Source organism: Pollicipes pollicipes, unplaced genomic scaffold (genome assembly GCF_011947565.3).
Source record: "Pollicipes pollicipes isolate AB1234 unplaced genomic scaffold, Ppol_2.1 Scaffold_7231;HRSCAF=8579_pilon_pilon_pilon, whole genome shotgun sequence".
Lineage (NCBI taxonomy): Eukaryota > Metazoa > Arthropoda > Thecostraca > Pollicipedomorpha > Pollicipedidae > Pollicipes > Pollicipes pollicipes.
Genome location: NW_023597034.1, coordinates 43,673,021 through 43,693,417, shown reverse-complemented (window position 1 = coordinate 43,693,417; position 20,397 = coordinate 43,673,021). Strand labels below are relative to the sequence as shown.

Here is a 20,397-nt window from a genome sequence, read left to right as displayed (position 1 = left end):
CCCTTCCGCCCACGTCAGTCCCCGATGTGCGGCAGTGTGCTCTTTCCCGAGCTTCCTGCTGCTCGGCCGCGCAGGCCGCACCTGGCGCGGCGGCCAAGACCTGCGCCGAGCCGCAGCCTTCTCCACCTCCTCAGCCCGGGGCCACCGGACGGGCGTCACGGCGTCTGCTAGGGGCCGCAGCCGTCTAGACAGGGATTAGCGTCGCAGGCGGTGTCTGGCGGCCACAATGGCCTGTGGTCGTCGGTTGTCCGGCGCACCGGTGGCGCTCCTCCATCAGGCTGTCAGGCGACAGACGGCGCGGCGGGCCCCGACCCCTGGCCGGCACCGCCGCGTGCCAGCACGCCTCCACACTGCCGTACCCGCGTCGCCGCCTCCGCCGCCGCCGTCCATCGGCGCCATTCTCGAAGTGATCGTCGGTAGTTTTTACTGATGGATCGAGTGATGTTTTTGCTGTACCGTATTCTTGTCATATTTATTGGTGCCGTCTGGACGCCTGCGAAGGGCTGGTGGGGTTGTTTGTAACGCTTGTTGAAGCCAAGCAGTGTTCGATGTAGCCAGGCGGTAGATACGTCAACCAGACCTCCAGGTCTGTTTCCTATTTTTGTATCACGCGAAAAACCGTAAACGCACAAAAATAAATGAATTGTGTTGGCAAATGAGCTAGGGAACACTAGCGCAAAGCCTTGGTAAACAACAGAGGAAGGTCAGACATTCTGCGGCACAGAAATTCGGCGCGACAGCGTGATACTCCCAGCTAATTCCTCCACTCTGAATTTTGCGCAACAATCCTGATAGAATTGTATGCTACACCCGCATAGGGGCCCGCATAGGGCGCAGGGGCGCATAGGGGCCTCTCTGACATCATCACCTGCAAACATTTCGAACTCTGAAAAACGGCAGGAACTACCAAGGATAGAGATTGCTTAAGATGATATAAGTATTAGCTGTTAATGATAGCAATCATACTGAGATATCATCATGCCTTTCAAGAATGATGAACAGTAATTACTGATGCTTCTAAAAGCTCCCATTGTTAATAACAATATTTGCTTCTTCGGAACGGTTGGCCACAGACAAACGCACACACCTTAACAGCCGGAACACGACTGGCGCTGTTTGACTAATTACACATAACTGCTGTTAGGTCACAGTGGCATGAATACGGCAGTTTGCAGTCTTGCGGAGTGTTTGCGTCGAGAAGTTGGTACTACAAGTGGAAAGTTATTCGGACTCCAAACCCCACCCTCACCAATGGCGGTAACTTGTAGCGGACTGGACCTCAGTCCCCGATCCTCGTCTCGGGTCCTCGCTCAGAGAATCAGACAGTTGTGCACGCCCTGGTGGTGTGGTGCTGAGGGTGTCTGCGTACCAAACGCAACATTGTATATTGTAAGCTTGGAAGTGCCAGAAACCCGTCGGTTGCGGGATGTATGCCTGGTTAGCCATCCGTGGACGATACGTCGGTGGACTCGAGGCCGACTAACATTTGACGGTGGCAGGAGAAGTTATTAGAGGGAGCGCTGTGTGCGGGTTAACACAGTTATCAAGGGAGAACCCCCGAATATCATTTAGTCTGCTAGCGTGCTGATTTCAAGGGACTGATGACAGCAAGCCGTAGATAAATGAGCAGAAGGGCGCTATGTACGTGCAGGCGTGGGTGCTCCCCTGATGGCGTTTACGGTCACTGATCGCAGGCAATTGTATCAGGATTAGCATATTGAAAACCATCCACGTGATAGCCATTTCGGTTTCAGATCACGGTCATGCTTCCACTTACAAGTGCATATAAAAAGGCACAGTTCAAGTATACAACAAAATGATAGGGGCAATGGTTCAAGGGAATTGCTCCATGTACGTGGCACAAACTGTCACGTTGTCCGTAAAAAACCTCAGCCAGCGGACATTTCGTGGAACCGGACAGTCTCGCGGACCCAGGTCTACGCTGCACCGGCATGATGTCACCCGATGGCTGTCTTTCACAAGCATCCGGCGGCTCCTTGTCCTTTTACGAACAAAGCCGGAGCGTGTGCATTCGGAACGTCCGTCTTTTGCTATCATTCGTAGTTCTATCGAGAATAAATCAAACGCTCAGTCCGGATTGACCTCCTTAGGCAAGAGACCTTCAATTCCACGCTATTTTCCGGAAAATACTGGTTCAAGAGTAATAAATGTTCCCAAGATACCTTTTCAACACAAAAATACACTGACGTCAAACCGCAAGTATGTTTCCCTACCTTTAAAAAGATGCCGTCCATGTATGTTAGCAATAAGTTCACGCCCAATTAAGCTGTTTTACCACTAACTCACGAGACAAACAACCTGAGTCCTCCAGAGATGGTATCGCGCGCCGACAGTATATGGTTCGCGCTGGCGCCGATGGTGTGTTTTGGGGACGATGATGCAACCTCCGGCCAGTGATTAATCTGTAATCTGGAATGTCTAGGCGGTGGCGATACCCGGCTACCGCTTGAGTGGAAATGTTGGCACTATCGGCTTAGGACATGTTAACAGCTACATTGCACTCCATGTAAGCTTGACGTTCGTATCCTTCTGATGACTTGTCTGCTCATAAACTGAGCATCATGAGGCAAAGTATAATAACACTAAGACCAAACTTCGGCGACCATGTACCTTGACGTCCCATCCGAAATACTTGGCGAGGGCCAGCAGATACCGCCTTTCGGCGCTCGACCCAAAATGCGTTGCACGATAGGTCAGCTCGGAGCATGGATCGGCTGCCATTGCATGTGCCGGGAGCCGTCCTGAGATACAGGAAATTAGAGCATAGACCGGCTGCCATTGCATGTGCCGGAAGTCGTCCTGAGATACAGGAAATTAGAGCATGGACCGGCTGACATTGCATGTGCCGGGAGCCGTCCTGAGACACAGGAAATAAGAGCACGGACCGGCTGCCACTGCATGTGCCGGGAGTCGTCCTGAGATACAGGAGGTCAGAACACGGATCGGCTGCCATTGCATGTGCCGGGAGTCGTCTTGAGATACAGGAAATCAGAACACGGATCGGCTGCCATTGCATGTGCCGGGAGTTGTCCTGAGATGCAGGAAATTCGAACACGGATCGGCTGCCACTGCATGTGCCGGGGGATGTCCTGAGATGCGGCAGCGAGAAATGAGACCTCCGCTGCCAGCATCAAACAGCCCAGCTGTGCGCGTGGCCTCGGACGTCGATCGGACGCTGACAAAATAGTGTCACCTACCTGAAAAAATATTGTACATGGGTTTTTGTTGACATCTGTGCTATACTAATAGACAATACTTTTGTCAGCAAAACGCTTCGTGGCATGTTTAAAATGCCGTACTGCTGTCAAGCTATGATATATATGCACTTTGAGTTCAAAAATTATTTCACGCACTTTGGCAGCTTGACAATGTTGCGCCAGTGCCGTGTCGAAACCGCATGCCACATTCATGTGCTTCATCAGCTGACATTTGGTGCATCATATATGTGTGGTTATGACACATTTAACGTTTTGACACCATACGGAAATTGGCATTAAGTGTTCTGTAACATTAATTCCCCGGTGTGCGTGATTCATATATAGATAGGGCTTAACACCCGTGATATTGCGGTTCAGGTCAGCATTGAGTCAAACTAGGGATGGGGAAGCTCACCTGAACATTGTGTTTTGAATGGAAATGCTTGGAACCATTCATTTTGCGGGTGAAATTGGAGGGGGCAAAATCCCGTTGTGGGATTGGAGCGAATTTCGCCTCTTGGCTTTGTTACCCCCCTCCCGGTGGCTAAGCCTATGCGTGTTGGAGAATAGCGTAGCCAGGGCTGGCTAAGAAGATATCGCCGTAGGTTTCGAGCGACATCTGTGTTTTTAATGTCAGCACGATCGGTGTCTGTCGCACGCCTATCCGCTACGCAAAGGAAACCTTTCACTGTATCGACTTAATATGAAGAGTGTGCGGGGTTCTCTGGTGGGCGCATAGTGGGTGCGGAACATGAAGCGAGTGCAAAGAACCTAGGGTCTTTTGCCGGTGAAAACATGCCTAACGCAGACACCTTCCGGGGCCGATAGATAAAAATCACATCCAAACTTCGGACGTGAATGGCGCGTGTTGAGCCAGATAAAGTTTATTACATTGCTCATCGGTAAGTTGACAGGATCGTTCGACTGGATCCTGACGGATCATCTTGGTCTCACTGGAGCTTGCGACGATTGAATCCGGACCTCGAATCCTTGAATTTGGTTTGGAATCCAGACTCACGTATGTTTGACGTTGGAAAGTCCAGCGTTCCGAGTGACTGCGAGCACAGAAGCTCGCGACTCGTCACTTAAATTGTGCACGCGTTAGCTGCGAAGCGAGGCAATGTAGTCCTAACGTCTGGCTGGCCTGTCGTGCCTCGCCTCGCCTCGCAGCTTCACTCCAGCCACGGCCCAAGAGCGGGACTCCCCTGGCCCTGACCGCGGTCGGGAACCTCGGGCGCCGCCGCGCAGCCGCCTCCAGCTGGCGGCGTCCGGCGGCGCGGCCGAATCGCGGCCCGCTTCGGAGAACAGCTCGCTGGCCGGCGGCAACGGCGGCGGCGGCGGCGGCGGCGGCCGTGGTGGCGAGGTCGACACGGCCGGGCCCCCGTCTGAGCCCCGGCAGGGGCGGGGGCGAAGGGTAGATCCGGTCCGCGTGCACGCACAGCACCCGCGCAGTACGGCAACTGCTGCAGCCCGGCAGTGGCGGCGGCGGCGGCGGCGGCGGCGGCGGCGGCGCGCTCCAGCAGCGAGGCCACCGCCAGACAGAGCCCGCCTCCGTCTAGACGGCCCTTTTGCAACGATTGACGTCACTAGATCCGGTCGGCGGGCAATACCTGTCTGCGGTTATGGACAATTTTAAGAGACGGTTCGATCTCACCGGTCACATAACGGTTGTGCGGAATACGCTTGTTATGGGATTCCGCTCCCGGTACGCAAAATGGCTGCGTTCATTCTCGCAGGATCGACAGCAGCGGGCTAAGATCATAACTGTGACCCACGGTGCCCTTATGAAGTTGAGAGCATAATTTAACGTGTAGATTACCTCGGCGTGTAGCAGGTGTGTCCAACTGCACGAGTGAACCAGCATTACCAGGTGCAAGAACAACCTGACAAAAGAATAGGCGACGGCAGTTGGCAACAGCCATAGGCAATATGAGAAAAGGCAACAGCAAAGAAGATAATGTGACTAGCTAGAACACTACCAACATGGCTAGGACTGCAGCACCACCGACAGGGCTAATACAACGCAGGTCGATATGTTTCAGTTCATGCAACTGTTACGGCTAAGGAACCAGTGCCACTACGGGGCGTCATTTCTCACGAGTAAAGTAGAGCAAATCAACAGTTAACACCAGCAGAACAAAATGAATGCCGGCCGGGCCGGCCCACGCCGCCGTAGTCGCCGGCACGTCTGTTTGTTGGGCCCGCGGTACGCACAGCGCGCAGGCGGCGTGAGCTGAACTCCAGCGCTTTTATGCACTCGGCTGAGGTTCGTCAGGGGTGTAGGACGAGCCTGTGAGGGGTTGGTGTGGCGGCCTTAATGAGCATTTGGCGTTTGGAGTGCAGCGGATTTGTCAGATCAGACCGATTTGGTAGACCGATAACTGTGAATGCCAGGGACCGATGCATTTCACAACTGATCGATATCCACCTAAGCATTTTCACACCCTTTCGTCTACAATTTACGCTCCCAGTCCTCACGCCTGGCTATTTAAGCTCCTGCCCTGCACGAGACTCCAGCAGTGAGGCTATATTTCATGTTCTTCTGTTTCAGGAGGGAGCAAGCGCAGAAGCGGTTGCGGGTGATCCAGGTGCAGATCCTGCACATGCTGAACCTACCGTGCGTGCCGCGGCCCCCGACATCGACGAACGCCACCGACTACGCGCGCGCCTTGTACAACCGGATGAAGATGATGCAGAACCAGACGGGACTGGCTCGTGATGACCTATTGAGACGCTCGCAGAGCTTCTACCCCTCCTGTGAGTGGCGGGAACAGAAGTTCTATGTCTCCTGTAAGTGGTGCATGCGGTGTCTCTACCTTTACGGTTAGAAGTGGAGAAGAACTGATGTCTTTGCTATGAGCAGCTCTTGTCCTTCCTGGGAGTAACGGAAACAAAGGCCCTACCCCTTCTGTGAACAGTGGGCACAGAGTTTTACCCCTTCAGTGAGTAGTAAAAGAGAAGCTTCTACCCCCTCTGTGAGAAGAGGAAGCATGGATACTATATCGTCTGCAAGTAGTGGGAACAACGCTTCCTCACTCTCTGCGAGTAGTGGCGGGGGTGATCCTGCCCCTTCCACGAATTCCGGAAGCGAAGCCTTATCACTGCTGGTAGTAAGAATGGTAGGAGCAGAACTTCTTATTCTCCTACGAGAAGCGGAAACCCTTTTACATACTCTGTGAGTACTTGGGCTGAACTTCTGCTTATACGGCGAGCTGCGCGGGCAGAGCTTCTGCTCAGCTCGTGATTAGTTACCTCTACTGTAGTAGTTGGGGCAGACACTCCACCCCACCTGTGAGTAGTTGGAGCAGAGCTTCTGCTCAGCTCGTGATTAGTTACCTCTACTGTAGTAGTTAGGGCAAACTCTCTACCCCACCTGTGAGTAGTTGGAGCAGAGCATCTACCTCTTCTTCGAGTGATAGCATCATCTATCTATCTATATCTATATACCCTCAATCTATACACCTGTGAGTTGTGAATACGGGCTTTTATTCCTGTTATGCGTATCGAAAGCAATGATTACACCTTTACGTGATAAATGTGAGGAGCTTAGGCTTTTCCTGTTCCGGTAGGTAATTTGCAGCTAGTGTGCAGTTCCCACCCAACATCAGATTTGGAATGTACTGGGTAATTCTTCCAGCATTCCAGTGAGTTCACACCATGTTGTAGCATGCATGTAAATTTAATTCCTGCGGCAGCTCCTGAAAGTTCCTGCACTGTTCCATTTCATATATAAACAGAAGGTCGACATGCTGATGAAAATCCGCTGCAACGCTGGGGCCTGGCCCACTTGCCTGCCTGAGGACGGCTATATGCTTGTCAGATTTTTTGACCGACCGTTTGGACGCTGTCCTGTCAATGCCCAAACCAAGATCATAGCGGGTTTGTGAGGGTTTTTCCATTTCCAAATCCCATGCATCAGTTTAAACATGTGACTTGTGATTATGACGGCTGACGCTTTTCGTGAAAATTGGTGCCACCGAGCTGGAAAGTGGGATTTAACCAGTGATGTACAGCATTAATAACATAGCACTATGACGCCTTGGAATAGCCATGGGAGTCGTAAACACGCGGTGCGTCGGCCGGCAGGCGACGTGCCGGGCGGTCTTGAGGACGGCTTCTGGCAGCAGGAAGACTCGATGGACGTGTACTTCAACCTCTCCAGCTTCTTGGCTCAGGGGCAAGACACGACCATTGACATTGCTGAGCTCCGGCTGCACAAGCGAGTACCACCGAGGGAGGATACGAAGGTTTGTCTATTTGTGTGAAACAGGAGATTAAGCATAGTGTAGTATCCCTCCTACAGCTGCAGCACTCGTAAAAGCGGACCATGTGCCTCTGCCTGACACTTACTCAACCAGCCCTCCCTGCTCTCCTCGCTGTCCTCGAAAACCAGCCCGCATTGCTCCCGTCGCTGTCCTCGAAAACCAGCCCGCATCGCTCCCGTTGCTGTCCTCGAAAACCAGCCCGCATTGCTCCCGTCGCTGTCCTCGAAAACCAGCCCGCATTGCTCCCGTCGCTGTCCTCAAAAACCAGCCCGCATTGCTCCCGTCGCTGTCCTCGAAAACCAGCCCGCATTGCTCCCGTCGCTGTCCTCGAAAACCAGCCCGCATTGCTCCCGTCGCTGTCCTCGAAAACCAGCCCGCATTGCTCCCGTCGCTGTCTTCAAAAACCAGTCCTCCCTGCCCTCCTCGCGGTCCTCGAAAACCAGCCCAACCTGCTCAGCTACTGCCCTCGGAAACCAGCCTGCCCTGCTCTCCTGGCTGTCCTCGAAAACCAGCCCACCCTGCTCTCCTCACTGTGCTCGAAAACGCCATCAACCAGCTCGCCCTGCTCTCCTGGCTGTCCTCGAAAACCAACCTGCCCTGCTCTCCTCGCTGTCCTCGCAAACCAACCCTACCTGCCCTCCTCCTCGCTGTCCTCGAAAACGCCATCAATCAGAGTATGTAGCACCTCAAGCAAATGAGATTGCATGCGTCTCATCAGTGGCCAGGATAAACTTACGTGATGTGAATTTTTACCCGGCATCACCGTGAAACGATTCGCTGGCGAAGTAATTCGTTGCATAGTACTTAATTTCGTACGGTAGCTAGAGTTACAAATCAGATACCAGTGCACCACCACGATCGGTTTGCGCAGCTTATCATTCGGTGCTTTATCCGATAGTCTTCCTCTGCCACGGATCCCCATAAAATCAAAGTATTTATTGCGCGGTGACGAGCAAAGAAGGACAGTAACTAACTCGCACGGAAGCAATCGCCTATTACCGATGGTTAGTGCTAGCATTTCGATAGCATGGCAGTCTCGTCTATGCGTATTGTGTCACATAAAGATACAATGAGGAGGCTGCGTATTAGTGGGCTACTTAACCACATCTGTTTGTTTGCTTGAGCTCTGTATCCGGTAAAATACGTTGTCGAGGCAGCCTCCCAGGAATTCCTCGATTGCGTCACCTGCTCTCTCGCTCACGTGGTCCCGTCCCCTTTGGCAGATCCGCCGGTACGGGGCGCCTAGCAACCAGCTGGAAGACGCGAACGATGAGAAGATTCGTGTGTCGGTGTACACGCACGGCAGCACCTCCGAAACAGGTCCGCTGCACCTTAGAGAATGGGCTCATACGGGGAAACGGCGCACTGAAAGCGCTTCCGCCGCTCGAAGGGTGGAAGAATGGTGAGGTTTAAATCTCCGGAAAGGGAGGAAGATGGCACTTCTGTTTTCTACGTGCCGTTAGGCGAGACAAAGTGAACGTTGTGTGGGGGAGTGCCAATGCGGGGTGGGTACCACAGTGGGGCGCTTAAGCAGAGTGGTCTGCCCCTTGATCCCTTCCAAAGCGGGGACTGGGAACGCCGTGTCGAGTGCCCTTGGTCACTATCCACCGTGCACCTGTTTTTTTCTGTTTTCGCGGCGTGTCCTTCCCAGCCACCGTTCGGAGCCCTTTGATGCGCGCCCGGCTCGACCCACGCGGCGGGCCGTCAGGAGGGTCGTGCGCCGCTGGCAGCGTACCTGACTGGCCGCCGGTGGCCGGAGGCGGGGGGGGGGGGGGGGGGAAGGGGCGGGAGCACTCCAGCCACGTTCATTCACCGCTGTTCGGCCGCCAGCCGACGGTGATGACGTCAGCGTTTCCGGGTGCGCCGCCCACGGCGATGTATGGGACGGGCACCGGTCCACCGGGAGGCGGCGGTCGCCACCCATCGGTCAGGACCGCTCGCCGCCGACGACCAGCCGCGGGGAATTCTTACGCATCCGGGCTATGGCTCACGCGGTAATCTCGTAAAGGCGGGTGACGCTACCGAATCATTGCACATACAGAGAAAATTTGCTGGCGGCTCAGTGTTGTTGGCACAGGGCGAGAGGGACCGCTCTGCAACAGGAATAACCTTTGCTCCGGCGCCAAGGCTATTAGCCCTTGCTATTTATAAGTAAATGTGATTTGTGAAGTGTTGGATTCAAGAATAGGATTAAAGCTTTCATTATCCACAGCTGAGGCTCTTTTTGCTTTCCGGTTGAAGGCCGCAGGACGATGATCTATTGTTCATACGAAGCGATGTTTGCAACAAAAAAGTATCAACCATCACATTGGGCTCCATCACCGCACGGCACTGTTACGAAGAAGACGCAGGCCAAGCTCGTCAACTTTAACCGAAAATGCATCTTCGCCGATACGACCCAGCCAGTGATGTTTTTTAGCAGCCTTCGTGGAATCTGTGAAAGTGCTGGCGTACCCCGTGCGGTTTCAGCAATACGCACTCTTTTGTGAGGTGTTTCCGTAATATTTTCAAGGCATAGGCATGAGAGCAGTTTGATTTTTCGGGGAGTCGCAGCTTAACGACAATTTCGCCTTCCCTTTCTATACAGGGGACAAACATTTTTAAATTCGTAGAAAAGGAAAAAAGGCATTGGTCATAATTAGGCCGGTCGACGGAAATTAGACCCAACACTTTTTACGGAGGAGAGGATGCTCAAAGTAATAGCAAAAACGGGTGATGTGTGCAACCGGTCTTGCTGTCCCGAACAAAAGCAAGGGCTCGCTCTTCGCGTGGACGATTTTAAAGACCAGCGTCGTATCTCGGTCACCAAAGCAGATCAAGATGTCAAATGGACTGCACGATGCAGACCGATGCACCATCCGCACCATCCACCAATCGCCAAACGATGTCAAACCCGTTTGTCCCATACTAGAGCGAGAAGTCGACTGCGAAGCTGTAAATGCAACTTGCCCGGGATCAGCCTCCAACACACAAGTGTACCGATAGAGACTGGGCGACAACTCCAGATGCGTGTGTTACAAATAAATCTGACTAATATTCATCTAAGGCGTCCGCATTTTTACCGCCGCCACTGATAACGTAATCCATTGCGAGCTTTTCTAGTTGTCCATTAAAATAGCCCTGACAGGCCAAAAACGAGATAATTTCCAAGCAGTGCCGCACGCATGCGGCGCATTCGTAAACCCGCACACTAACGGTAAACATAAGTTCACGACTTCTTTTGTGAAGCGTAATATTTGACCAGCCTTGGTGACCTCAATTACTTCGGTTTGGTACAAGAAGCTTAATAATTTATATATGACGAACATGAAGACGCGAAATGTTTACTGTTTCCATGTACCTTCCCCGCGTGTTTTGCTAACAATTTAAGCTGGTATTAACTTGACAACATGATAGAGAGCATGGTGCTCGTGGCTGTTCATCATGGAAGGTTATCGATATCAGACGGCTCGAGCTTTTTGAACTATGTTGTATGTAGTAACAACGCACACATCTGTCAGCATCACACTCCTCCCAGGCCTCAAAGGCGCATCACCAGATGTGAGCGCTCGCGTCTTTTGTTCTGTCATCGCTGGCTATGATGAGCATGACCGGATAAATACATTACCTGCCCGTAAATGTGTGCACAGTGGTGCCAAATAGGGTATGGGTTAAGTAACTAAATGGATTTATATTGTACCTGATCCATTTAAACCATTGAATGATTCAGATATTTGTGTCAACTGTTGTCCAGTACAGTTGTTGGTTTCTAATTGTTGCACGCTATGCTATGCTCAGGGATATGCCGTCATGATAGAAGACACATTACTCACGCGCCAACATGAACCTTTTGACCTTGTCACGAAACAGAAGCGGTTGTTTTTACGAAACATGACAACTTCATGCGCAAATATGACAAGATGCACATCTGTTTGCATTTGGAATGTGGCTATTTGGATGTTGTGGCTCATGTGATTAAGTTAACCGTAGCGGTGTTGGTGATGAAGTGGTGCAGCCCACCTAAAAGTGGTTTTATAGTGAAATATGTAGCAGTTGTGGCTTGCTCCAAATTCCTTCGGTACTATTTCATTTCTTAGGATTTTCCCTTTACGCTGCCTTAATTCTGCACATTCCTAGCACGCTCATCCACATTCATGTCATTTGAGCTTAAGCTAGGTCAAATGTTGCACTTTGTGACCAAATATAACCTGTTGAAGATCATGCGGTTGCGCCCTAGAGAGTATACCTCATAAAGCCTTGAAGCGTTTTTCTCACACTGTTTTCCCATTGATGTGGCTTGGTTAGTTCTTGAAATACCCGGGCCGATCAGTACAACACAAGCTTTCACCAGTTCAACCTCACGTGATATGCGACAAGTTCCAGCTTCCGAGTTCAACTAGTGTTCATCTGATAGAGTTTTCTAGGAGCTATTCAACTGTGCTTGTTGCATTGACGTGATACACTTAGTGGTAATGAGGTCACAGGAGGGTGCACTATGCGACCGCCATCACCACTACGTGATCGTCATGACCTGTCTTTGTGGTGACCTGCCATATGTACTATTTACCATTGTTCAGTCACATCTACCTGATGTTGTCTGACGAGATCTTTCCAATGTCGTTGTCCATATGGCTCTAACTTGCTTAGTTTTCGAGATCTTAAGGGAGGGGAGAGGGCTCTGAGGACCTTTGCACAGCGAGGAGTCTTAACATGCGCCCGGGTGGCCGATGGATAGTCTTTGCTGGGGTAGGGTTCAATTTGACCGCGCTGAGATCTCAGGAACTAGGAGGGCTACAGACACAAAATCCGCAGGATGTATTGGCCTACATTAAATCACTCAGGTCAATGTCTGAGTCTCCTAGGTCATGGCCATCGGGTCAAATGAAGTCAAACAAGGTCAAACCGCAAGTTGGTCCCCAAAGTGTCCTCAGAACCTTAATACGTGTTCTAATCAAGAGGTCACATGTTTATTCATAGTCATTTACCTCGTTTGACCTTTTGAAGGTTATGTTGACAAAATCATAGAAGACTGCTTTGAGTTTTGCATTTGAATAAGAGCAAAGATTAAGCTAGGCAGTATGTCCCTAAATACGAAATGCTGACCTCGGTGATTTTAGGTCCGTGACCTTTTTTGACCCACAAGAAGCCCATGGAAGATGCCTTGTGCGGTTCCTGTCTTCAATGCATTCGAAATGAGCACCAGAAACTACCTCACACAGCAAACCCTAGAGCAATAAAATAAGTTGGTATTGACCTCCGTCTGACCTTCATATCTGACTCTAGTTCGATGTAATTTGGTCATTTTATTGTTGTGTTGCCTAAGAAACCATCTCAGAGATGTATGGCTGCGTCTTACACTTCGTTGTCCAATGAGATAAAACGATTCCCTTGAAATTAACTTCGCTGAATCCACGGCCTGACTTTGACCCGGCTTAAGTCAGCGACCTTACAAGTTACATCAAATTGTTTGATATCACACGATCCGCTATTCAATTGTCTACAGGTATACGAAATTTGGCGTGGTTATACCGCGCCTTTCGGAGTCCATTTTGGAAAACCCCCGGGGGAGTCAAGTTGACCCCCAACCGAGCGCGTGTTAAAACTGGAGTGTTGCTTCGCAGTGTCATGAACGAAGGCAACGCGTAAAAATTTCCGGTGTCTGGGACTTGTGAAGGCTGAAAAGCTACTTGCTGGAATAGATTTCCCGCTCGTTCTCAGCAAAAATAAATTTAGACTGTCTCCGTGAGCCAACTTGGTTGTTGTGTGAACAATGTGTGGCATGTGTGACACGAGGACTGCCTCGTGCAACAGTCGTAATCTAATGTTGACGTGAACGTTATGACATAAATATATTTGTCGACTCTCCAGAGAAAGTCAGATTAGGTGGACGAGTGTGTGACGCTCAGTGTTTGGATGCGGCTTGGAGTGCGAATCGTTTGATCATGTTATGTAATGTTGTCGAACGCGGCACTGTTTAACCTTGTCCCCATTTCAGCGTATCACGTGCCTCCGGCATCTACTGCGCCGTCGGCCGCCGGAAGGGAATTCAACGACTCCCAACTAGTCGATTCGGTGATGATTACCAAATACGGCAGGCAGTGGGTCACTTTCAACGTGCGTTCGGCGGTGCACGCCTGGACCGGAGGGGACATGATCCTGGGCCTGCGAGTCACGGTCGAAGACGTCAACGGCAGCCTGCTGCCGGCCGAGGACTTTTTCGAAAACATGGACTGCAGTGGGAACAGTAAGTGTTGTTCTTTCATAAAAGAGTCATGCGTGGTTGAACGCCATGCAGTAATTCGATCGGGGCTGAAGCTGGTCGACGAAGCTAAGATGGGCTTTGAGGCAAAGTATTGTGCTGCATTTTCGAGCGATGTAGGTACCGCTAGAAATGAGTGGTTGTATTCTGGGGTGTGATTGCCTCCTGGTCTTGCGTTGCGCATACGAAGTCCCAGAGATGACATGACTCACGGCACGGTGGTTTGGAGCTGCGCGCAGCGCCACGTTTTCCCAAAACTCCTACCTGACACCGTCTTTCGTGTTCGCCAGTTCTCAGCAACACCCCCGTGCCTGGCTACCTGCTGAAGCTGGTCAAGGAATCGTCACAGTTCACCTTCCCCGTGCTGGACCTGCGCACCACTGAGCAGGCCGACATACAGTCGCCGCTGCCATCCTCCCCGTCACCGGCGCCCTGCCCGTACCCGTCCGGGCCGCATGCATTCGACGACAGCTTCCAACAGCCGCGCTATATGGTCGGCGAGCGGCAGCTGGCGACGAGCTCTAATCAGCTGGAGCGCCCGCGCCGCCGGCACGGAAGACACCACCGCCGCCGCCACCACCGCCACTCCGCCCGCCGTCAGCGTGGACACAGAGGGCAGCACTGAGCGGCCGCCAGGTGACATCACCAGCGGCCCGCACAGAGTACAAACTAGCGCGACAGCATGGGAGCGCACCCATCAAGCCAAAGCTATGTATGTGTGCATGTACACGGGTATGGACCGCTTGCGCCGCGGCGGACAAGTGCAGCCGGAACGGGCCACGCGATTGGCTGGGCTCGGCACACATCAGCAGCTGTGCCGCAGCTAGCGAATTGCACACGTATGCGCATAGTTTGTGCGAGCTCTAGTTGGAAGCATCGTAGCGTTGGCTGCCAGGCGCAGCCTCGGCTCATTTAGCTCTGTTACCACTGTCTCGGAGGTTAGAGTTATATTGCTCGCTTTGTAGATCTCACGGTTCCCTGCGGTGCTGTTTTATGTGCAGTAATGTGTGCTTAACTTTCTTTAAGGGGAATTCGTCCAAGTGTCGGACTGAGTTTCATTACTAATCTTCATCATGTAGATGCTATGTATCGTGTCGTGCGGTACCACATGTGGAAATAAAGCACTATTTAGCCCGTTGCAATCAGCAGTGAATGAGGGTGATGAAAAGCACCATGTTATATATGCCAGGCGACGGCAATTTCTCCGATGCTGAGCCGGAAGCAACAAAGGTATACCCGGGAAAGAGGACGTGAAAATGAACAAAATTGTTCTGCGCGCATTAAAACTCGGTCTTTCTCTTTACTTCTTCCTTTGGTTAGTGCATGCCTGGAATGTCAGCCTCATGTTTTTTGTTTTTTTTGTTAGAATCGGATCTTGTCCTGACGGGGAAGGTCGAAGTATGGGCCTCATATGAATAAATTAAAGCTGTTTGTTTAAAGAACGCACAATTTAAATGATCCAAACGTAATCACTACAACCAATTCCCCAGTTATCTCAGAATATTCATAGAACCCATGAGATTAAGGTCGAATTCTACGAACCATAACACGATGAATGGATACAAATCTGTAAAGTGCCTCCAGTGCTTCGGAAAGAATCTCTGTCAGAGCTCCTAAAAGCGACCCATCCTAGGACCGTGGCGAGGAGACCATATCCAGCTCGTATGAAGCTCGCTCGCAGCTCGTATTCACGTCTTTTTCTGAACGGTGGAAATACTCATTCAGAGACCGCCCTATGGAGCACATATCGAGAATATGAATGCATTTAAGTGTAAAGCAGAACCGCCTGGGGCGGGCAGAGGTACCTTCAGCCCAACCTTTGCATTCAAATCGACACACAGGAGCAAAAAACAGCCATCAGAGGGCAGGTTTCTATGCTATGATATCGTAAAAGATGTCCTGAATGTGCACGGACATTCTTGCCTATGCATGCGGCATTTGGCCACTCACTCTCTTGTTTACATTTTTGACGCTTTTAGTCGACTGGGTTGCACGTTTGCCACTCAGGGCTCGTGATAACACACTGAAACCGGGCGTCAGCATGGGCCATTTCAACTTGGTGAGGTCAACCACGAGAAAGAGCCAAAACACGAGCACATGACGATATCTGCTTCCGTGAACACACTCTAGTGGCACATCGCCACCTCTCCGGAAGTTACACTTCTACAAGCACAATCGTTACAATGGCAATTCCAGCACGGTCATTCTAGCAGCATGTTGACGTCAGCAAGATGTTCAATAACGTGATCAAACGATGGCGTATCAAGTCATATATTTACAAAATAGTGAAATTTTGTCTTCCAGAGCAGTCTACACTTCAAAAGGAAATGAGCATTGCTCCATGCCTGGTGTTTGCAAATTGACGTATTGCATCATGCCTGGTGTTTGTCCTCATGGCCTCACATTTGGAACGGTTCGATTAAACGTCGCTGCATTGCACTCAGTGCTTAACTCAACAGCTCGGGCTTACCGTATTTTGCATATTCATCGCTCATGTCTGCAATGCGCTTGAAACGGAAACTTAAGAGAAGCAGGCCAGTGCAAAAGACATTGCTAAACCCCTTCCTTCGGCCATCTGACCGCATTATCACATTTACTTAGGTTTTTGCTTTTTCGATGTCCGCTTTAAGCTGCAATGTCACGGTACTTCGCTTTGTTGCAGCGACCAATCGGCTTACGGTTGCTGGACTACGCAACGAGTCGCGTCGCTAGTCCGCTACGCAACGCGTCGTTAGTCCCATGGCTACCTTGAAATTCGATTGCAATGAAATTTATCCGTTTTTTTGCGTCATATCCCTAAGGAAATTTGTCAGGAGGCTATTGCTCATCAAGAGGCAAAGTCATGGTGGTAAACACCTGAAAAGGGCCTGCAGAAGCAGTTGCAGTAAAGCAAAACACAATATCATAGGATGATGGTGTGCGCTGCAACAGCCCGTTCGGATGATGGTGTGCGCTGTTACAGCCCGTTCGAATGCCAAATGCAGAAGTCTTCTTGTAAACTGGAGTTCATAACACGTGCGCCTGTGAAGTTACCCCACAAAAATCTGCTATTTGGAAAGTCAAAACCGGGTGGCGCTTGGAAAAGGTTCATTTGGTTTTGTTTCGCGCCACGCGACATAGGTAGCGAAAAAAAACAGCCCAGTGTAAAAGACAAAATGGCATGATATAACGTTGTCTTAGGAACCGCTCGTGCTTTCCAAACCCAGACGTCGCATGAGCTGAAACCATGACAACACGCAACCAAACACAGCGTAGCGCCTTGTCGCACTCACCAGTGGCCGCACCGCAATATGCCGTTAATGTTACGACCAGCGGCGGATCGATGTAAGTACAGATCCTGAATAGAGAGCGACAGGGCTGGTGCATAGCAAAATATTTTTGACTCGCGAAGGGCGGATGGATGGATGGCTGGGCATGGGGTGTTTCTACGTGCGACGGCACGCGATTATTGATTACGCCGGTGTTCAACGTGGCTGCACAGCACCGCGCGGGTGGCGCTGTGCCGCGAAAAATTGTCCAACATACATCAGCTGAATTGAATTCCAATGTCATATACATGATGTGCAAACGTAAAATGCATTGCATCCCACCTCCGTTAACACACCACATAAAATTAACGTAATGATAGTATATATTTGCAATCAGTAAGCCATTCAATCCTTGGCTAGGAGACTCCTTTACAGGCTTGTTCCGACTGGTAGCAGGTGAACATATATATCATAGCTTCTCATCGCTGGTGTATTGACAAACGGCAAGAAATTGTTATAACTTTGGGTGTAACAACGCACTATCGGTGTAAGTTTCTTCGACCACAAGACAATTACGACTGTCGCCCAAGTTCTGCACATGATTGCGTGCTTGACAGCAGGCAAACATGGGATTACCCACAGAGACCCTGTGATTGTCTTTCGCTTCCTGAAAAAAGAACGTATGATTGTTGCGAACGATAGCTCCTCACATCACCATGCAGCGCGCGGGAGTCCATCTACGCGATCAGTATACACCCATACTGCGAATCTCTTCCTTCCTCTGATATGCATGACGCTTCTGTGAGGATTGGCCACAAAGCAAGCTTTTGACGTCAGTCGGGGCTAGAACCTGTGGTGGCGGTGACCGCCGGGGACTCATTGTCGGTGTCCGTGCGCCTCGATGGCGTGCAGATACCGTTGGCACGAACACTTTGGTCAATATCGTTAAAAGGTCGGGGCACAGACGATGTCCCGCGGGGTAGGTTATTGACGGTCTGAGGCAGTGCAGTGCCGCACGGTCGTCAACAGCCTTGTGCAGTGCCAAACGCGGGGCACAGTGTGGCAGCAGGTCGGCAGGTTCCGAGCTTACGACAGATTGGAGCTAGTCATCGTCGCACTAAACTTTGCCATGCTATGCTTCCGCTAGCCTGGAACTTCCCGATCGGATGGTGCGGTCACCGCTTAGTGTGGGCTTTCATCCCAGATATCCATCCAGTCAATAAGGTGTGGGTTATACCTTGATAACGCGACGCTATCGATATTTCAGTCCAGTAGTGTCACGGGCATATATGTGCGTAGTGTCCATATTTCTGCGCGACAGCTCGCCGCCAGCCATAGGCACGAACACGGCGAAGGTCATTCGCTTTTTGGGGCCCACCACACTTAAAGCCAGCACAGCTCGCTCACAGCAAAATCAGGAATGATCCTTTTCGTGAACGTATCCGTCTTAATGAGTTCATTACTTTTCACGCGACGAAGACGAACAGCGACCCGCCCAAACCGATGTTTTACAGTTATTCGTTGAATACTGCATGACGTAAATGCTCGATGCTGCTCGATCTCATGTCGCTGTTAGATTTGCCCTGTTTAAATACAATTAGTCTACCCAAAACACCATTTACTCCGTTCAGTTTTTCCTACAAGGCGAAAATTATCTTGGCCGAAGAGGAGTCTTTATAGCAGCAAAACAAGCATAGCAATGGAAGTATCGCAACCTCTGCAAAAGGCAGAGTTTGCAGTACATTCAAAGGGTTTATTAGACTGCACGTGAACTCACTTGTCAAAATTTTGGGTTCCAAGATAGTGATCTTCGTGTTAAAAAGGTCAAACAAGGTTAAACCCTGGGTTGTTGTCCAAAGTGCCCCAGAACCTAGACATCTATTTTAAGTAAAATGTCACTGACGTTCATTTGAGTTTAATGACCTAGCTTGACATTTCAAACCTCATGGTGACCAAAAATCATACGAGACTGCGTTAAGTTGTGCCTTTGAATAAGCGGCAAAATTACGCTAGGCAGCATGTTCTTGAAAACTAAATGTATTGGGTCATTTTAGGTCTAAAATAAATAAAAAACTAAAATGCCCTGGGTCATTTTAGGTCAGTGACCTATTCTGCCCTTAAAGAAATCCATGGAAGATGTGTAATGCGGTTTCTGTTATCAATAGATTCGAAATGAGCACCGGGAACTACCCTAAACATCACGCTGTAGAGTGAGGCAACAGGCTGATTTTAACCTTGGTTTGACCTTCATACCCGGTCCTAGATACATGGAAATTGTTCACTGAGTTGTAGTGCTGTCTAAGAAACTATATCTGAGATGTATGGCTTCTTCAAACAATTCGTTGTTGCATCAAATCGAACGATTCCCTAGAAATTGTCGTCGCTGAATCCACTGCTTGATTTTGACCTGCCATAGGCTAGCCACCTTACAAGATATATCTACTGTTTCGTACCAAACGATCCGCTATGCAATCACCTATAGCTAAGCACAATGTGGCGCGGCTGCGCCGCGCCGTTCGGAAACCATTCCCGAAAAACCTTCGGGGGCTCAACTTGACCCCCACCCGGGCACGTGTTGATGATCTGACACCTGGCTTAAAGGAGGATGTTGCCGGCTGCACTGGGGTGCGCCCTTGGATTCATTCGGGTGGGGGAAGCTGGGAGGCTTCGTGGGAAGCGTAGAGAAACATCCAAACTTCACAATGCCTGGTAGTCAAAACGTCCAAAATGGCAACATCCAAAGTTCATAGCATCCAGCGTCCATAATTTCCAGCGTTTATGACGTCCAAAGTTTGGGGATCTGTACCAGGGTTTGGAAGATGCCCAACGTAGGGATGCTGTGGCTGAATTCGGGGTTCTTTGTCGGCGAGTGATGTCAGGCAGTACAGTGCTGCCCAGTTAAACCCCTATGCATGGGCATGGACAACGTTTTGTTTATGCGGGCTAACTTCATCCTGTCATCACGCCTTCGGTAGCAGGCGTATAAATAATTCAGAGCATTGGTCTCCGGCCCGTGGCCTCAAAGACCTCTGGTTACTCAGCTGTAACTGCGCGGTGGTCATGGAAAGCTCTTGTCGGGTTTCCTGCTGCTTTTTTATTGCGGACTACTGATACAATCCTCCGCGGTGTTTGGCCCCCAACTTGATTCATTGCATTAGCGATGTTTCACATATCATATTGTTGTTGAACTTGATGTTTAATGAAAAACTATCTGAATTGTGAGAAACCCATACGTGGGTCCCGTGATGATGGGCAAGTTTCAGAGGTAGCCGCATGCTGAGACCTTTCTGACATTCTTAATGGGTGCAGCTGCGGGACAATTAAATTAATGCTGTTCTAATATGTGTTTTTGCAATTAGATACGATGGAAAATGAAGCGTGCGGAGGACCACATGACGGACATGTGTTATAGTGATTTAGTGTTCAAA

At 50.5% G+C, this 20,397-nt stretch overlaps 1 protein-coding gene across 1 annotated transcript in view; it reads left to right on the top strand.

Moving 5' to 3' along the window:
• Positions 1-14,548, top strand: part of LOC119110163 (uncharacterized) — a 16,764-nt gene extending 2,216 nt beyond the window's left edge. The window contains exons 3-8 of the mRNA XM_037233899.1: positions 5,770-5,975; positions 7,305-7,441; positions 8,707-8,803; positions 13,458-13,706; positions 14,012-14,270; positions 14,545-14,548. Of these exons, the coding sequence (XP_037089794.1) occupies positions 5,770-5,975; positions 7,305-7,441; positions 8,707-8,803; positions 13,458-13,706; positions 14,012-14,270; positions 14,545-14,548 (952 nt within the window). The remainder of the gene's footprint in view (positions 1-5,769; positions 5,976-7,304; positions 7,442-8,706; positions 8,804-13,457; positions 13,707-14,011; positions 14,271-14,544) is intronic.
• Positions 14,549-20,397: the final 5,849 nt, after the last annotated feature.